Here is an 18,961-nt window from a genome sequence, read left to right as displayed (position 1 = left end):
TCTCCTCTCCTCTCCTCTCCTCTCCTCTCCTCTCCTCTCGTCATATAAAGAAAGGGCACCAGGCTGCCTATTGACTGTAGGAATAATTTCATTTTCTTGCTGGTGTTAGTGTTAAAGTCATAGCTTGAGGGAAGGCAGAGACCAGAGAATGGGTTTCAGTGTACCTTGTGTCACTACAGAGCTGGTATCACTTGGTAGTCAAGTTGAATATTTAAGTGTTAGTGTCAGCTGACTTCTAGATGATAAATGGAGACTCTAAGACCTCACTCATTCTATAAGCCAGGGGCCAGCTGCTATACCCCTATTTGATACCATCATTCTGCTCTGGCTCAGGGTTACAGAGTCCCAACCTGTGACGGCACGGAGGTGGCAGAGAGGTGATGAAGATGTGAAACATTAGACTTGGAAAGTTTTGGCTCCCAAGAGGCCGCTGAAGGGATATCTGTATTGAGTGATGACTGGAGCAGAACCACAGAGTGTTGTGATTCTCCAGAGATTGAGGATGATGGGAGAAGTGGCTCTCACTGTGGGTGAGATTGTCTGGAATATGTGTGTGTGTGTGTGTGTGTGTGTGTGTGTGTGTGTGCCTGTGTGTATGTGTGTGTATGTATGTGTGTATATATGTTTGTGTGTGCATGTGTGTCTGTGTGTGTGCATGTGTGTACATGTGTGTGTATGTGTGTCTGTGTGTGTGCATATGTGCCTGTGTGTATGCGTGTGTATGTATGTGTGTGCATGTGTGTATGTATGTGTGTGCATGTGTGTGTCCATGTGTATGTGTGCATGTGTGTGTGCATGTGTGTGCATATGTGTGTGTATGTGTGTGTTGAAAAAATCAGTATCAGCTGGGATACTGAGTTACACCAGATGTGTTAGGAAAACATGGGAATGAAGTGTGTGTTCAAAATACTTCTCTATTTTTTGCCTTCAAATGAGCAAGGCAAGGGGAGTAAACATAAAAAAAGAACCCAAAGTAGAATACTGTCACAGAAAACAAGAAAGGCTCATAAACAGAAAACAAGGCTCTGTAAATAGTTTAAAATATATAAATAGCAAGAATAAATATATTAACACCACTAATAAAAGCAAGTTTTCAAATACTGTTATATGCTGCTTACAAGATGCATACCTAAAACAAAGACATATGGAAGAATTAAAAACAAAGAATAGGAAAAGATATGCCATATATATATATATATATATATATATATATATATATATAGCCCAGGGACAGTATTATTAAAAATAATTTTAAGAACGAGTCTTTTAATAGCATTCAATAGAGACAGTAAACAAAGGCACAATGCCAAGGAGGTGAAGCAGCAAGGGACTTGGAGATGCTAACAACACAGCCTACAATTATATAAAAACTAACAAAACAAAAGAAAGCATGACATGTAAGAGGATATTTCAGAGAGCTTAATCTGCCAGGATATTGAATGGGCCCAGATGATTTAACTTATAATGTCCCAAGCTTGTACATGAATGTCTGGAAAATACTGGACCCAAGCCATCAATGTTCCTAGGTGGCTTTAACTGTCAACTTGAAGCAGCTTGGAGTCACCTGAGAAGGGATCAGTTGAGAGATTACCCTGATAATATTGGCCTTTGGGCATGTCTATGAAGGATTGCCTTGGTTGTTAATTGATATAGGAGATTCCAGCCCACTGTGGGAGGTGTCATTCTCTGGGCAACAAGTCCTGGGGTCTCTAAGAAAGCTAGGTGAGCATGGGTCTGGGATTGAGCCAGCAAGCAGCACTTCTTCATGGTTTCTGCTTCAAGTTCTTGGATTGAGTTTCCTCAGCGATGGACTTCATCTGGAAGTATAAGCTGAAATAAACCCCTCCCTCCTCTAAGTTGCTATTGGTCAGCAACACCAAGAAAACTAAAGAATGTTTATCGTTTTCAAGTGCACATGGATCTCTTAGAAAAACTGACTGTGTTCTAGTTACAACTTAACTTGTAACAGGGGTTAGTAAAATCCAGTTTCTAACTCAATACAGTTAAGTTAGAAATAAAGATTAAAAAATAGAACCATTAACAACCTTACATTTTTAAACCACATACTCTTAATTAAACCATGTGTTAAAGGGAATAAAATGGTGGATGGAGTGATGGCTTAGTAGTTAAGAGCCTTGATGCTCATGCAGAGGACCCAGATTCAGTTCCCAGCACTATGTGATGGCTTACAACCATCTATAACTCAAGTTCCATGGAATCTCATGACCTCTTCTGACCTCTGAGAATTGCATGCACATAATGCTCATATGTACTTTGCAGTCTAATAAGGCATTCTTAGTAAGATGTATGAGATAAGGATCTTTTTTTGTACTGAAAATGTATACAACATATTATGATCATGTATACAACATATTATGATCACAGTTCCCCCTCCCATCTCCTCCCCAGCCATCCAGCTCCACACCTTCCTTCTTTCTCTTTAGAAAACAAGCAGGTGAAAGAAAGCAAATAAATCATATCTTTCTTAAAGTGAAAAAGCACAAGAAACACGCATACATATTTAAGTACCGATGCGCACGCACACACAAACAAGACCCATAAACACAAAACCAGAAACCATTGTACACAAGCAAAAGGCCAGGAGGATGTAAATTGCCAAAACAAAGCAATACGAGGCAAATAATGAAATCTACAAAGACACCGTTGGGTTTGTTTTGTGTTGGCCATCTACTGCTAGGCATGAGGCCTGTACCTAAGTGTGGTTTATATACCCAGTGAGACTCCTTTGGAAAAAAATGATTTTTCTTTAGCAAGCAGTTGTCAGTTTGGAGATAGCTTCATGGTTAGGGATGGGAGGTCATCTTATGTCACCCTTCTTACTCAGCATTGTGCAACGGTGCCAGAGAGGTGGGAAGCTATGAAACTCCCATCTTGTAGAATCAACAAGAACCTGGGTACAAACTAGGAGAGGTAATGAGACTCCTTAGGGTTCTCTGAGTCTAGAGGAAGTCTACTGAAGTCAGTGAGGTTTCTTTACTTTAGTAGAAAGCAGTGAGGACATGTAATAGGAGAGCATGGTATTTATAAGAACAACACAAACCAGGGCACATAGGACAATGTCAGATAAAAACATGTCGGCTTGTGCAGAAACAGAATCATGGTGTCAAAGACTATCCAAGAAAAGGTGCAGAAATGGAAAGTGGTATTAGACTCACTGATAGAAAGATGCGGTATTATTAACATGCCAAATACTTTAAAATTAATCTATAAATTCAATGTCATTCTAATCAAAATCTTAAGAGGGTATTTTTATGGAACTTGACAAGCTGATATTGAACCAAATTGGGAATAATAAAGGGTCAGAATAGCCAAGAAAACTTTGAGGAGTAAGATAAGAGACTTCACTGTCCGGTATCAGGGTTCATTACAGGAGGCGGTTAGAACTCTTGATCTTTCCCAGGACATTCGGACTCCCTTCAGGGCTCTCCGTGCAAACCAGTGATTTGAGACTTAGCCCTAGCTTGCTCTTTCTCTCACTGACTTCCCTACTGCCAGGGCATCTTTTAAACTCTGTCTTTAAAATATGTTCCAGGGCCTGGGGAGATGCTCAGTCAGTAAAATGCTTGTCTTGTAATCATGAGGCTTGAGTTCAGATCATCAGAATCCACATAAAAATTGGGTGTGTTGGTTCACATCTCTAACCCTAGTGCTGGGCAAAGGCAGAGGTTGGTGGATCTCTGGAACTCCTTAGCCAGCCAGCTTAGCCCAACCTAGGAACTCCAGGTTCAGTGAGAGACCCTGTCTCAGAGAGCCAAGGTGAGGAGCAACTGAGAAAGACTTGACGTCAACATATGGCCTCATACACATGGGCACACATATGTACATGTACACATACAAGCTACACAATCTACATATATTTATGTATATATTCTATATAATATATATTAACATATATGTGTATATTCCAGAGTATAATCATGGCTCCTGACTGTTCCTGCCAAGACTGGTCCTCCACTATCAGAATCTCCCACCTGACAACCATCTTCCTGCCCATTCCATAGAGAACAGCCTGAGAATCCTCATGCCTTCCCACGCTCAGCACTCACCAGCGTCTGCCCATCTCTTTTCAGATAAAATTCCAAGTCTTTGCATTATCTGTCAAGGCCCAACCTGATTGGCCTCACCTCCATGGGTGCCTCTGCCATCCTTCCCGTCACTCAAGCCACACAGTTTCTTTCAGTGTGACAGTCTCATTGCTGGTACATGAGACTTCAATCTGGTATTTAAATGATTACCCCACTGCCATGGCATCTGTTTGAAGCCAGCATCTCTTTAGGACCCACTTTGAGTAGTGTTAAATCGCCCTCTCCATCCCTGTTCTCTCATATGGCTCTATTCTTACTCTTTAAAATTCTTTTTTTGTACTCTTCTCTGCATCATCTGTTTATTGATTTCTGTGCTTGTATTTATCCACTGAAATCTATACCCCAGAAAAGGGTAAGGTCCTGACTGTTGCTTGGACCATTTCCTGGCATCTAGCAGACACTGTGTAATTAGTAATTGAATACATAAATGAACAGAGTACAGTCTGGATGTGAGGACAGACAGATGAATAGAATATAACAGAGATCCCTGAAGGAAAAACCTTACCTATTGGTGTGCGTGCGTGCGTGCGTGGTGCGTGCGTGCGTACGTGCGTGCGCGCGCGTGCGTGCGTGGTGCGTGCGTGCGTGCATGTGTGTGTGTGTGTGTGTGTGTGTGTGTGTGTGTGTTATTTAGTAAGTAACTACTGATTTGGGATATGTGCCCTTTGTACTTAAAAAAAAAAAAAAGTTAAATTGAATCCTCACCTTATACACAAAATTGACTTCCAGATAGTTTAGGAACTAAAATGAAGAGTAACTTAGCTTTTCTGTTTAAATGCACATGCACAACCACACACATACTCAAAACCAAGAAGTAGAGTATTTTTATTATACTGGATTCAGTAAACTCAAGCATTATTTTCACTCCCCTCTTACTTCTGGCACAGGTACCTCCTCAAGAGACGTTGCCTAGCTGGAGCCTGGCTATCCCCCCCACCAGGGGTCCTTGCTTATTCTCCAGTAAATATTAGGACATTGACTATCTTTTGACTTGCAGTTGATGTTTTGCTTTTGTTATAGTTACTAGTTACTTTTCTATTGCTGTGATAAAACACTATGAACAAGGCACCCTATAAAAGAAAAGGTTTATTTTGAGCGTATGGTTCCACAGAGGTGAGAGTGCATCACCATCATACCTTCTAAACCTCCCCAAACAGTGGGGATGAAGCTGGGGACCAAGGATTCAAACCACCACACTTACTCCCTGACTCCCATATTCTCAAGGCCATCTTATAATTCGATTGCATTTAGTCCAACTTCAGAAGTCCCCAGTATTTCACAATATTAACATTGTTTAAAAGTCTAAGTTCAAAGTCTCTTCTGACACTCAAGTCCACCCATCTCTTAATTGTAAACCCCTGTAAAATAAAAAAAGCAAATTGCATGCTTCTGACTTATAGTGGCATAAAATATACATCACTATTCCAAAAAAGAAGAATGGGGGCACAGTGAGAAAACACTTGACCAAAGCAATATGGAACCTTTGCAGGGCAGATTCCTGTAACCCCATATCCAGTGTCAGAAAGGCTTAGATGACTCCACCCTTCCAGCTTTGCTGCCTGTAACAAGCAGTCTTGGGGTTGGTTACACTCCCTGTCTGCAGCTCTCTTTGGCAGACATCCCCATGACTCTGGCATCTCTAACTTCTTGGGTCTTTAAGGCAATCCAGGCTCGACTCTCACAGCTTCATGTAGGAACCTTTCAGGGCCTCCGTGTAAGGATTCCCCTGCCATATGCCTGGCCTCAGCAGCTCTCCTTAACCATGGAGGAAGATTCTGCAACGCACTGTGTATCCCTCATATCTCTAAAGCCAGAAGTATGTAGACAACACTGCCAAGTTTGACTGCCTGCTTGGGATGGAGCCTGGTCCTCTTAAATCACATTTGCAATCTTTTCCCTTTGTCGTTGATTTTTAAAATCCTTTAGGCCCTTCCTTTGTAAGAGTTGAAAGCTGAGCTGGATGACATCTTGCCTTGAGGACACCCCTCCCTTTATTCCAACACAGATCAGGCCTCTCTTAACCCCCTTGTCTGCAAGCCTTGGCTGCAACATTCCTGCTGCTCTTTTTCTTAATTAAACTGCATCTTATTGTCTGACCTGCCCTTTTCATGGTAGATCTGCATAGGAGTAATTACTAACAACCATGTGAGAGTCAATACTAGGGCATCTTGAGACCTCCTCCACCAAGGAAATTAGTACACTGCTCAGGCAAGTTCTTAGGATAAAAGCAGCCAGCCATATTCTTTGCCAATATATCACAAGAATGATCTCTGGCCCAGCTGCTAATATTGCTCCCCTTTGAAATCCCTTGAGCTGGACTTGCGTGCTTCTCCGTCTGCCTGACTCTCAGAACTACTGTCTTCTAAGTTTCTAACAGGATGACCCATTAAGCTCTGCTTACCATTCTCAACCACTTTCCTAGTCCCAAATCCCAATGTTGTCTGTACTTCTCTAGAAGCAGCATGGCCACAATAACCCACTCCTGGTACCAGCTTCTATATTAGTCATTTTTCTATTGTTATGATAAAACTTTATGACCAAGGCAACTTATAAAAGGGAGAGTTTATTGGGGCTTATGGTCCAGGTTCCAGAGAGCTAGAACCCGTAACAGTGGAGCAGAGCAGCAGGGGACAGGATTAGATGCTGACAGGAACATCTCAGGGCTCACTGCTTGAACCTCAAGCACAAGACAGAAAACTGGGAATCATGTGAGTCTTTAAACTAAAAAATCTCACCTCTAGTGATATACATCTTCCAACAACCCCACATCTCCTAAGCTTCACCAAGCAGCTCCACCACCTGGTGACCTAGTATTCAAATGCCCGAGACCATGAGGACATTTCATTCAAATCGCCACAGGTCTCCTTCCAAATACATGATAAATTTTAAGAGTTTATAAAACAGTCAACTCCCTTTCTGGGGGGGAGTTGCTTCAAGACCCTTCAGGGCTGCCTGAAGCAACAGGGCACTCTATGCGTACATTCCATGGCTTCTAGTCAGGGTATTGGAATTCCTGTGCATATCCCTCTTGCACTTTGAGGCCTTCACTAAGGCAGGCAAGTGGCAATGCATGCACTGAAATACTGTCACAGTGGATCTGATATCTTTGGTAGCAGTGTCACTGATGGGTGGAGAGCATAGACATGTGGACACACCAAACAGGAGATGGCTCATGTACTTACTGGGAAGAATAGGTAATGTGCAATCACACTATATGAGGTGGGGCACAATTTAAAAGCTGGGAACTGATTATTTCTGGAAATTTCTACTGAATATTTTTAGATAAATGATTGCTGGCAAGAGAGTGAAGCCACAGATAAAGGGGGACCGCTGTACCATACAGATGGGTGGCCTGGACAGCATGGGGCCACAGAAAATGGATGCTGTCTGTGGGCGTCCACAGCAGCCTTGCGCCATCACCTCCAGTCATGGTACAGGGCAACACTGCTCTGCTCCTGGAGCTGCAGACGTGGGACCCTCCATAGGTGGTGTCTTCAGCTCACAGGGCTTTCTGCACCTCTGAGCACTGCTCAACTCCTTTTTGCTTCTTCTCCAGCCATGCCCTTTGGTCTCTGCTCTGCCCAGACTCTGCAAGAAGACCAGCGTGCCAGCGACCCCTCTGTCACAGACACGGGGCACTCAGTTTTACAGGTGCTCAGTACAGATTTATATTTACTACCAGCAAACAATTCTCTTGGCGACAGGAAAGATGGTATTACAGTGGGCAGCTCAAATAGCATATACTCTTATGCTGTCTTTACATAAATGCTTTCTACTTTAAAAACAAAGTTTGTTTTTCATTATTAAATGAATAGTAATCTACAACAGAAAAAAAGTTTTTTGTTTTGTTTTGTTTTGTTTTGTTTTTGAGCATAGGGTCTTGCCCTGTAGCCCATGCTGGCCTTGAACTTGAGGAAATCTTGCTATCCCAGCTTTCCCTGTGCTGGGATTACAGCCATGAGTCACCATACCCAAGGACAGAAAAGTCTGAAAGTCCTTTTCACACATTTCACTCTGACAGAACCATGGTTACAACCCGAGTATAATTCTCTCCAGTCTGTTTTGGTGATTATTTCTTTATGGTTATAATAAAAGCATGCATATAATTGTGTTTCTTCCTTTTAATTTAGCTGTAGATAATTATGATATAATCATATACATGCTGTACTATCAACAGAATGGTAATTTTTACTGCATCGGATTTCATTATTTTGATCTATCATTGTTGAAAGCTATTAACCTATTTTTGTTAGATTTCTTCTCCCATTTTAGCAAGTAGAACATTTCTGAATATGGTAGAACTTTCTGCCCTCCATCTTGCTCTGAGTGTTTTAGGACTACAATATTAACAAATGTCAAGAATGAGATAAATATATGTTCTTAGATTCCCATCACAAGTCTAGCTAGTATAGAGCCATGTGAGTCAGAGGCATGTGCTAGTGTAGACTGTGTGAGCCGGAGGCATGTGCTAGCTTATCCACTCTTACTTTATCTAAAACTCAGTGTGGTAATTTGGATGAAAAACGTTCCCCATAGGCTTTGTTATTCGAGCATTTGGTCCCCAGTGCATGGTGCTGTTTGTGGAAGTTATGGAACTTTTTTGAGGCACAGCCTTGCTGGAGGAGGTCCATCTCTGGGGGAGGGCTTTAAGGGTTTATAGCCTCACCCTACAAGTTTTTTTTCTTTTTTCTTTTGGCTTCTTGTAATGGTTGAAATATGATATCTCAGCTTCTGGTCCCAGCTACCACGTCTTCCCCACCATTACAGACACATCACTCTTTGAAAATGTAAGCCGGAGCAGGTGAGATGGCTCACTGGGTAAGAGCACTGACTTACTCTTCTGAAGATCCTGAGTTCAAATCCCAGCAACCACATGGTGGCTCACAAGCACCCTGTAATGGAATCTGACGCCCTCTTTTGGTGCTGTCTGAAGACAGCTACAGTGTACTTACTTATAATAATAAATAAATAATAAAAAAAAGAAGCTGTAAGCCAAAATGGACTCTTCCTTAAGTAGCCTTTGGTCATGATATTTTATCACAGCAACAGAAAAGTAATCAATAAAATCATACATGGCTTACTAAAGGCATATAAGACTCTAGCGAGGGAGCAGTCCTGCTTACTATGTATGGAAGTAGGGCAGAGAACAGCAGGTGTACTGAGCAATCGGGGAACTTCCTGTGTTCCTGCAGCCTTCATGGTGTGGACATGCGATGTTTGGAGGGGCAGGCCTTAGTTTTCTCGGATAACGAAGGGATGTAGTAATGGTGTAAATGAGGTGACTGTGGCTTCGTTGACTGTGATTTCTTGGCTGCCCTACCCCAACCTCAAGCCCCTTACTCATGCTCAGTAACAACTCAGAAAAGTTTACTTGTGGTGAGCCTTGCTTTATCACTTGCAAATTTATTCTTATTTACTTTTATTAAAACTGAACACATCTGTGAACTTGTTACTTTGCAATAACTGCCTCGGTCTTTGTTGGTCTTGTACGCTTGCCCATTTCAGTGGACAGAGCCTTACATACCTTTGTTACAGTGATCCAGAGGCTGATGATGGCATACATTTCTATTAACTTATGAAGTAAACGCATAAATATCCTTAAAATAGTTATCCTTTTACTATGTTGTTGGCAAAAGTGTATTTTTGCTACTCTGAGGCTTTCCATATTATTATAGTGTGAGAATAAACAGATGTTCTATGCAAATAACCTTTAAATTATTTTAAGAAAATTTTAAATGTCTGTTTATTATTGTTCGCATGTGTGTATGCTTGCATGTGGACATAGAAGGACAACTTCCTAGGAACTGAAGTTCCTTCTCTACCTGTGGAAGCCTCTTGTTATTTCTGCACATGGTTCAGGGTGATGCTTAGGTCCTCTCCCTACCACCATTACCCCACAGAGTGCTGGGATTATAGATGTGAAGGCCTGCGTCCAGCTTGTGTGGGTCTGGGCTTAGAACTCTAGCCATCAGGGTCCCACAGCAAGTTTTACCCGCTGAGCCATCTTGCTGGCACTAAATTATTCCTCAGCGCTAAAACCTTGCTGTCTAAGACAAAGTCCTGGGCCGTTCTGATCGTCAGATAACAGGAGCAGCTTCTTCATCCAGCTCACAGCTGTGATGACACACAGTGACAACTTAATTTGGATGCATGATTTATCTGTGCTTTGTTCTCTGCAGGGATGGGCTGCTTCTGGGGAGCTGAGCGCAAGTTCTGGCTCCTGAAAGGAGTGTACTCAACCCAAGTGGGTTTTGCAGGAGGCTACACACGCAATCCCACCTACAAAGAGGTCTGCTCAGGTAGGGACAGGGGTTCTGTCACTGGAAGAACAAGGGGGCTCATCCCTACTGGTGGTGACAAGATCTTTGAAATGCAAAAATACATATATTTAAGAATATGTACTCTCTCTGTCTTTTTTTTTTTTTTTTTAAACCATTCCTGTAAATATACCTCTTTGCTTCTCACGTTGTATCTGTAGCAGTTGATTAACTTCCCATGGAATGCATTTTATTCTTTTGCTGTGGAAAAAAAAAATCACATAACATTTGGTTGATTGGAATAATTGTGCATTTAGCTTAGCAAACTGGGCTGGGCTCAGCTTGGCAGATCTTTTTGAGGCTTTTCTGGTGTCACTCATGGGAAGCCTGGTGGGAAGTTCAAGGAGCAGCTGTTCTTAGATGACCTCCTGTGGCAGTCAGTGCTGGCTGCTGGTCAGCACTGACTGAGAAATGGGGAAGTCTCAGATGGGTGTGAGCTAACGCAAATGCAGGTGTGTCTTAAGACCTGGAAACTGTAAGAGGATGAGCCTTGTTCTCTATGTCCTCATTTAGTACTGCCCCACGGACTAAACTGGGCACAGTCTGGCCTAGATAGTGCTCCTGAGCCCAGCACAAGGATTCAGGGAGGTGTGAAGAAATCAAGGCCTCAGATGTCTCATGCTGTAGACATACTCTTGGGGGGAGATCATGATCCCTGTATCATCAGGCTGTGATACAGGGATCTGTCAATTACCACTCTCTGCCTGTCTATAAATAAAAGTTTTCTTTTATTTATATTATAATTTTATTAGTATTTATATTAGTATTAGTATTTATATTTATATTAGTATTAGGTGCTCTAAAGGAACAGAACTGATAGAAAGAATATATATCTTAAAAGGGAATTATTAGATTGTCTTATACAATGAGGGTAGTCCAACAATGGCTGTCTCACAGTGGAGAGGTGGAGAGTCTGGCGTGAGGCTGATGTCTAGTGTTGGAGACCTCGAGGAAGGATTCCTGGAGAGCTGCTGATCTGCAGTCTCTGCTGGAATCCCGAGCAAGTTGCTTCCTTCTCCAGTTCTCTGGGCTGCCACTAGAAGGTGTTGCCCAGGTAAGGTGGGCTTTCCTGCATCAAAGAGTTTGCCCAAGAGAGTCCCTCACAGGACCACCCAGCAGCTTCTGTTTTACTTGATTCCAGATATAGTCAGGTTGACAACCAAGACTGGGCATCATGAAAGCAATGGTCATTGCTTTGTTTTTCCACCGTGTCAATGAACACCTTTGTACCTGAACAGTGAGAGTACGTGTCTCAGCAGGTACTGTGTGGACGGCATGTTGGAGTTCGCCAAAAGACCCTCACTCACAAAGACCACAGAGATTGACATCGCTGCAAACCACAAGAGGTTTTTTTTATTGATCCAACACGTTGAACCTCCCTCAGCACACAGACAAGAGGAGACCCCTGACAAACAAAGAACACACTTTTTATACCTTGTAAGGGGCACATTTAGGCAACAAGGCTAGCTGGCTTATTCTCATTGGTGTAGCAAGTAACCCTTTCAGGCATTGGTTGGTTCGCATGGGGTGATTACCTTTGGCCTAGTGACTCACTCTGCCCGCCCTTATTATTTTTCTCAGAATTCAGCATGAGGCAGGGCAGGAGAATTTTTCCAAGAACTGTTATTTTTGTTATGGTTATTTTTCTGAGAACAGCTCATCTTGTTTTGGCAGCTGCAGACTTGGTCTGCTCATTCTGCCCACTAAAACTATACAGTTTGGAAAGTCCCTTCAAAGGGGGCTGGTGGTCTTGAATTTATTTTGGATTCTACAGGCAAAGCAGGAAGCACTTACTGTCTAGCCCTTTGCAGAGAAAGAAGTGCTGAATGCTGCTGAGGGAGAACACAGGGAGACGCCCATGCAGGTTCCAACCCAGGGCCAGTTCCTGCAGTGGTTGGTTTCTGGCATTCAACAGTTCCCATGTTTTCCTGCTGCCTAACATTGTATGGTAGCTCTTTTGGCTAACCTGGTACTCATCATGTAGATCAGGTTGGCCTCCAACTCACTGGCATCCACTTGCCTCTGCATTCCTAAGTGTTGAAATGAAAGGTGTGTGCCATCATGTCTGCCCCCATCCGTCTATTCTTGGTACTATTGCAGCAGAGCCTGTTATTTTTCCACCAGAGCTTGTTTCTTTTTCCTCCTTGGAGCAGGGTTAGTGTCCTTTCTCCCAGTCTCTCTGGGATGTTGATGAGATTTGTGACCATCACAAAGCAAGACACAGTGGGAATCAGTGATGGTCCTCCTTGCAAGGACCTCTGTGAGCACTCCAGTGCACATACCCACATACAGACAGACATGCATATATGCAACTAAAAATAATAAAAATAAATCTTTTATAAGAAGAAAAGAAAAAGAGACAGGAGGATGTAGCTCAGTGGTGGAGCACCTACCTGGTGTGTGTAAGGCTCTGAATTCAACCCCTAGGGCCAAAAAAGCATATCACCACACTAGAAGGTCTTACTTAGGAAGGCTTCTGGAGACCTGTGGTGTAAGTAATATTTAAAAATATAGCTGGGCCTGGGGGTAAAGTCCTGTACTTCCACCTGTTAAGGAGGCTAAGGCAGGAGGATTACAAATTCAGGGTCTCCCTATAAAGTGAATTCAAGGCCAGCTTAGGCAACCCAGCAAGAGCTTGTCTAAAAATAAAGGGAAAAAAGGAAAGTTGAGGATACATCTCAGTGACTTGCCTGGTGGGTAAAAGGGCTTCAGTTCAAACCCCAGCACTATACAGAAAAAGAAAATGATGTTCTAAATATGTTTTATTAAGATAAAAGCTTGAGGGCCAGGCATGCCTGTAATGCAGGACGTGGTAATCTGAGGCAGGACATGAATAAAAGGCCAGCTCAGGCCACATAGGTTTAAGTAGTCTGGACCTTGTAGTGAGACCCCCATTACAAACAAAGAAAATGTTTTAAAATGGAGGGGGGAAAAGCAAGTTCTTTGAGGGCAGTGGTTATGGGGATCCCTGGGGACCATGGGCACCTGAGGGAGTAGGGAGGGACCTTGCTTAAATAGAGTCCTGCTGATTTGTTGGTAAAAGTAAGGATTTTTCTTCTGTGTGTTACTGCAGCAATGAAGGTGCTTTAAGAACTTTTGTTCTTGTTTTTCTTGCTCATAGAAATAATTGAAATACTCTAGCATTAGGAATGTGGGACATGGAATACATCCTTCAGTGGTTATTTGCTTCTGTTTCAAAATTATAGATGCTTTATACGACTGTCCTCAGAGATGCCAATGGGCCCCGGAGATCTCCCAGGCTTACTCTCTTGGGCTTCTAGAATGGAAATGAATAGATGCCTTCCTGTAATTCTAGATGTGGAATAATGGCTTAGGAAGAAAAGGTTGCTAAGAGAACCCACGAGGCCTGGGGAGATGGGCCACTGGGAAAACGCTTGCTCACAGGCAAGATGACTTGAGTTTGAATCTTTAAAACACATGTAAAAGCATCTGAAATACCAGCATCCCTTACTTGGAAATGGGAGGCAGAGACAAGAGAATCCATGGAAGTATAGGTGACTGGGCTTAGGGAGCACTGAAGAGATTTCTGTCTCAAACAAGGTCCCATGACCTCTATATGCACACCACGATATGTCCACAAAACTCCACTGTCTTAATCAGGGATTCTATTCCTGCACAAAACACCATGACCAAGAATCAAGTTGGGGAGGGAAGGGTTTATTCAGCTTACACTTCCACGTTGCCGTTCATCACCAAAGGAAGTCAGAACTGGAACTCAAGCAGGTCAGGAAGCAGGAGCTGATGCAGAGGCCGTGGAGGGATGTTACTTACTGGCTTGCTTACCCTGGTTTGCTCAGCTTACTTTCTTATAGATCTGAAGAATACCAGCCCAGGGATGGCACCACACATAATGGGCCCTCCATTCTTGATCTCTAATTGAGAAAATGCCTTGTAGTTGGATCTCATGGAGGCATTTCCTCAATGGGAGGCTCCTTTCTCTTTGATAACTCCATCTTGTGTCAAGTCGACACACAAAACCATCCAGTACACCCACACACAGGGACACACACACACATAAGCATGCACATATGTACACACACATGCACAAATTAATAAAGAAACCCTGTAAATACCTGCTCTCCATACTGTTACCCTCACTCTGCAAAGGACAAAAGCCAGTTCTGATACTGTAATCACCTGTTTATTTAACCACGGGCCCCTTTCTGTTCCCCTCTACCTCATTGACAATATGATTGTCCTGTGAATTTCTACTGCATGCTAAGCTCTTTAATAGGTATTTCTTTTGTCTTTGGGTTTTTTCTCACGCAATCCCACTTGGCATCCCAGTCTCTGTCCAATACAAAGGCATTGTTGAGGCTCAGAGAGTTCATGTGACATACCTTCTACCTTAGTTGCACTCCACTTATAGTTTATGCCATTGACCTGGTGTAAGTCTCCCAGCTGTTGCTACAGTTTGGTTGGCCTTCATTCAGCCATTCACATATCCTTCCTCTTTCGGATCTATTCATTGGCTGAACATTAAAATACATCACTGCGTTTCTAAGTGACTCCTGTGTGAGAAGTAAAGAAGGATTTGCTTTGTCCCACAGATGTTTGAATTTGAAAGTGGAAAAAGGTCCAATTCCTGTATGATTCAGTCCATACAAAGAGCTTGCATCAGGCTGAAGCACTGGGTGAAAATGGGATTCAAGGGGTTGGGAAGTGATGGGAGGTTACAGAGCTATCCATTCCATCCTAACAGGACTGCCAACTTCGGGCACAACAAAAGCCATGGTTGTTATGGAAACTGATTCCTGACTACAAAGAGATGATGTTGGGTTCTACCCAGACACTAAAGGAAAGGTGATTGGGGTGGGGTGGGGTATCTGGAATATTTTTGTTCTGATTGTAAAAGTTGACTGGGTAAAAGGTACCCTTGCCTAGGACTGATAGAACCCTCAAATCCCTAAAAGTAGGGGATGGGAAGAACACAGAATCCACTTAGGGAGATGGTGACTGAGAAAGGGGTATGTGGACAACACAGGGTCACTTATCTAGAATCCCCTCTGAAACCCCCAGTGCTCCCTGATGGCAGGCGGCCGAAACGCAAGACAGAATTCCGATAGGGTACCCAGGGGAGACAACAGCTGAGGAAGGAGGTGGCTCCACAGAGACACAAGGGCAATGTCTCTGCTCCTTTTCTATTGCTGTGACAAAAAACATGACCAAAGCAACTTAGAAAGTATTTAATTGGGCTCATGGTTTCAGAAAATTAGAGTCCATCATGGAACAACAAAGGCATGACAAGAGCAGAGAGCTCACATCTTGGTCGCAAGTAGGAAACAGAGGCACATTGGGAATAGCAGGAATCTTCTGAAAGCCTGTCCCCAGTGCCACACCTCTTTCAATGAAGCCATGCCTTCCAAATGTTTTCCAAACAATTTGAGTAACTGGGAATCAGTATTCAACTATATGAGCCGAAGGGCAGACACACAGCCTCTAATACCATGCCATTCTCAAGTTTCCACCAGTTTCTTGTTCTGATCCATTTGCTGTAGAACCTTCTTGTCTTTTGACCTTCCATGGAGATCACTTTTAGGAAGAAGATACAATAAGACCATGTCAGTTAGACAGACAGACAAATTCTCATTTCAAATAGAATCAGACACCACTTGATGCTTATCTCAGTCACGGTTGAGATTAGTCTGCAGAGGTCATTCTCTGAGGGTTGGGTCAACCTGGATGGGACTGGTGGATGCTAATGGAGTTTAGGTCTTCAAAGCTGAGAGGCAGAAGGGAGGGCTCCACAGCTCCACCAAACGCTGTGACTATCATCTTGCATTTCCCAGAGACCCTTCATCTTTCACATAGAGCCCACATTTCATTATGATGGAATTTCTTGATTTACCTTACAGATTTAAAAGTCCGAATCCTACTGGGACATGTGCCCAAGCTTTCTTTGCTCAGACTTGTTGAATGCTGAATCTGTAGCACAGGCCATCATGTCCTTCTCCCAGGAGAACTGGGAGAAGAAACACTCTGGCGTTTGTGCAGTTTTGTTTTGCAGTGGTCCAACCACGGAGCTCGGGCTGGCTTGGCCCCTTCAGTCCTCCTGCCTCAGCTTTGCGAATTCTTGGATTACAGGCATACCCTTCCCCCAGCTTGGATACCCCAGCTATCTCAGGCCTGACTTCTGACCCCTTTTAGAGCCACACTCCCAAGTCTTACACCATGCACATAGCCTCTGCTTAGATGTGGGATGGCCTTGCTCATGGCCCACAGGCCTTGCAGAGCCGCCATTTCTACCCCCACTCCCAAGACTGGCTTGCATTCCAGTGATTTAAAAATCCCAGTGGCCACCATTCTTTTCCTAAAATCATTTGCAAGGATTCTCTCTGCTAGAACTGAGATTGGAATGACATAGCTCTGAGGCATCTGGCTTCCAAGGAGGCATTTCATAAAAGGAGAGAGAGAGAGAGAGATAGAGATAGAGAGAGAGAGAGAGAGAGAGAGAGAGACAGACAGACAGACAGACAGGAATATATTAGTTACTATGATGGCTTACATGCAAAACCATGATACTGAATACTAATAACACACATGTGAAGATAATACAAGTCTCTCTTCTAGAACTTTCCTACAGTTAATGAAACCTCATTCCTTTTATGCTTGCTTTAAGGGGTTAGCGTGGCTCTGGTTTTTCTCTTTATGCACATGTGCCCCAATACAACACACACACACACACACACACACACACACACACACACACACACACACACCATGCATTCTGCATACACTCTCTCATAGGATTGTTATGCAAACCTGCTGATTAGCTGGCGCTCTGTTGTCTCTCTCCATTGATTCTAATTGAGCTATTCAGAGTCCTCAATGCCCTGGTAGAGAATTATTCTTACACTTTGTAATAACAACCATGCAGATGAAAATATGAAAAGGCATTCTGCAATGGGTAAGCACTTCGGGTTAATTTCGGCACATTAGCCAAATGTACAAACCCAGCACTGCTGGTGAAGGCGCCTGGGCTATGCATTCACGGAGTGAGGTCTTCTCATATTTTGCTTACAGATGTTCATAACAATGCCATGTTTATCATTCTATTCAAAAGCCTTTTGAAGTCGACTCAGCCAAGTGGCACCAGAGCCAAAAACAAGAAAGGGGGCAGGCCACTTTCCTCCCTCAGGACTCATATGGCCACCAGAACAGCCTGAGGAACAGCTACACTGTCCCACAGGGGTGCCCAGTGGGAGCTCGGTCTGAGAGCAGCCAATAGTGGCAGTCTTTCTGTAACCTATCAGTGCTGTTTGTCTCCAAGGCAACCCCCCCCCTAAGCCTCAGTTTCCCCTCTTAAAAAGCATCCGTGAAGCTATGGCATAGTTGTAGTTAAATTCTTTTAAAGTTTATTTTTATTTTATCAGTGTGTGTGAGCTATATTCATGAGAGTATACGTGGTGTGTGACCCTGAGTGTGTACGTGAGGAGGACATCAGGTGTCCTGTTCTGTGGTTTTCTGCCTCGTTTCCTTGAGTCAGGGGCTCTCACTGAATCTAGAGCTCATTGAACATGCTAGACCAGAGAACCCCAGTCTCCACTTGTCTCTGCCCTAAGGTGCTGGTGTGATAGGTGTGCTCAGCTGTGCCCAGCATTGACGTGCATGCTGGGAACCGGAGCTCAGGTCCTTATCCCTGTACCATGAGGGCTTTTACTCACTGAACTGTCTCTCCAGTTCCCTGATTTCTTATTGAAAATAAAATGATTTCAGGGCTGAGAGATGGCTCAGTGGATAAAGGTGCTTGCCACCAAGCCCAACAACCCGAGTCCCAGGAGTGCACATGGAGGAGAAAGAAAGCCAGCTTACACAAGTTGCCCTATGGCCTCCAGAGGAGGTGCATGCCCGACAGGAGTTAAATAAGTGCATGCAAAACAATTTTAAAAGGAAAATATTTCATATCAGATGTGTCTTAGAAAATCTTGGACTTGAGCTGTCTGTCACTATACTCCTTAGCTATAAGAATACCGAATTGTACAGGTGTAGGTGTAGGTCAGTGTGTGGCTTGGCAGGCTCAGCCCGCCTCTGCCTGTGCATCTGGCCTGACACCCGCACCTCTCCTTCCTCTCACCTCCTCTGGGCTTTTATAGATCGTCTTCTCTCCTTCCCCAAGTACCTGCTAGCATTGCCCGGAGCTTCAGAGCTCCAGCTGGGCATTAAACCAGCTTTTCTCCATGCGTGTAAAGCACTCGGTGTGTCTTTTCAGTTCAAGGTAATTTCTGCAGTGTTTGGGTGGAGAGGCGAGGCTGCAGTTCTGCCATGAGTTAATGGCTCCATTTTTCAAAGGCAGGAGGGGCTCGAGCACAGCTCCTCAAGTAATGGAAGACCCCCCCCCCAATCCCTCTCAGACTGCATTCACTCTCTCAGTGCATAGTCAGCCTCATTGTAGCGTTGTCAATGCCAGTCAAGGAAAATTACCAAGTTATTGACACGTCTCCCCACACGCAAGGATCCTGGTGTTCGCTCCTTGCAATAAGCAATTTGATGGCTTTTTGTGCCCCTTATTTGAGACAT

The 18,961-nt window shown here is 43.6% G+C and overlaps 1 protein-coding gene across 2 annotated transcripts in view; it reads left to right on the top strand.

Annotated features, from left to right (window-relative positions):
• Positions 1-18,961, top strand: part of Msra (methionine sulfoxide reductase A) — a 319,640-nt gene that overhangs the window by 145,595 nt on the left and 155,084 nt on the right. Inside the window, exon 3 of one of the 2 annotated variants that reach the window (XM_021203728.2) lies at positions 10,286-10,405. The exons of the other annotated variant lie outside the window; for it this stretch is intronic. Within the exon in view, the coding sequence (XP_021059387.1) occupies positions 10,286-10,405 (120 nt within the window). The remainder of the gene's footprint in view (positions 1-10,285; positions 10,406-18,961) is intronic. 2 annotated transcript variants of the gene reach the window in all.

This window comes from Mus pahari, chromosome 8 (assembly GCF_900095145.1).
Source record: "Mus pahari chromosome 8, PAHARI_EIJ_v1.1, whole genome shotgun sequence".
Lineage (NCBI taxonomy): Eukaryota > Metazoa > Chordata > Mammalia > Rodentia > Muridae > Mus > Mus pahari.
The sequence above is the reverse complement of the archived record's forward strand: the minus strand, read 5'-3'. Positions and strand labels throughout refer to the sequence as shown.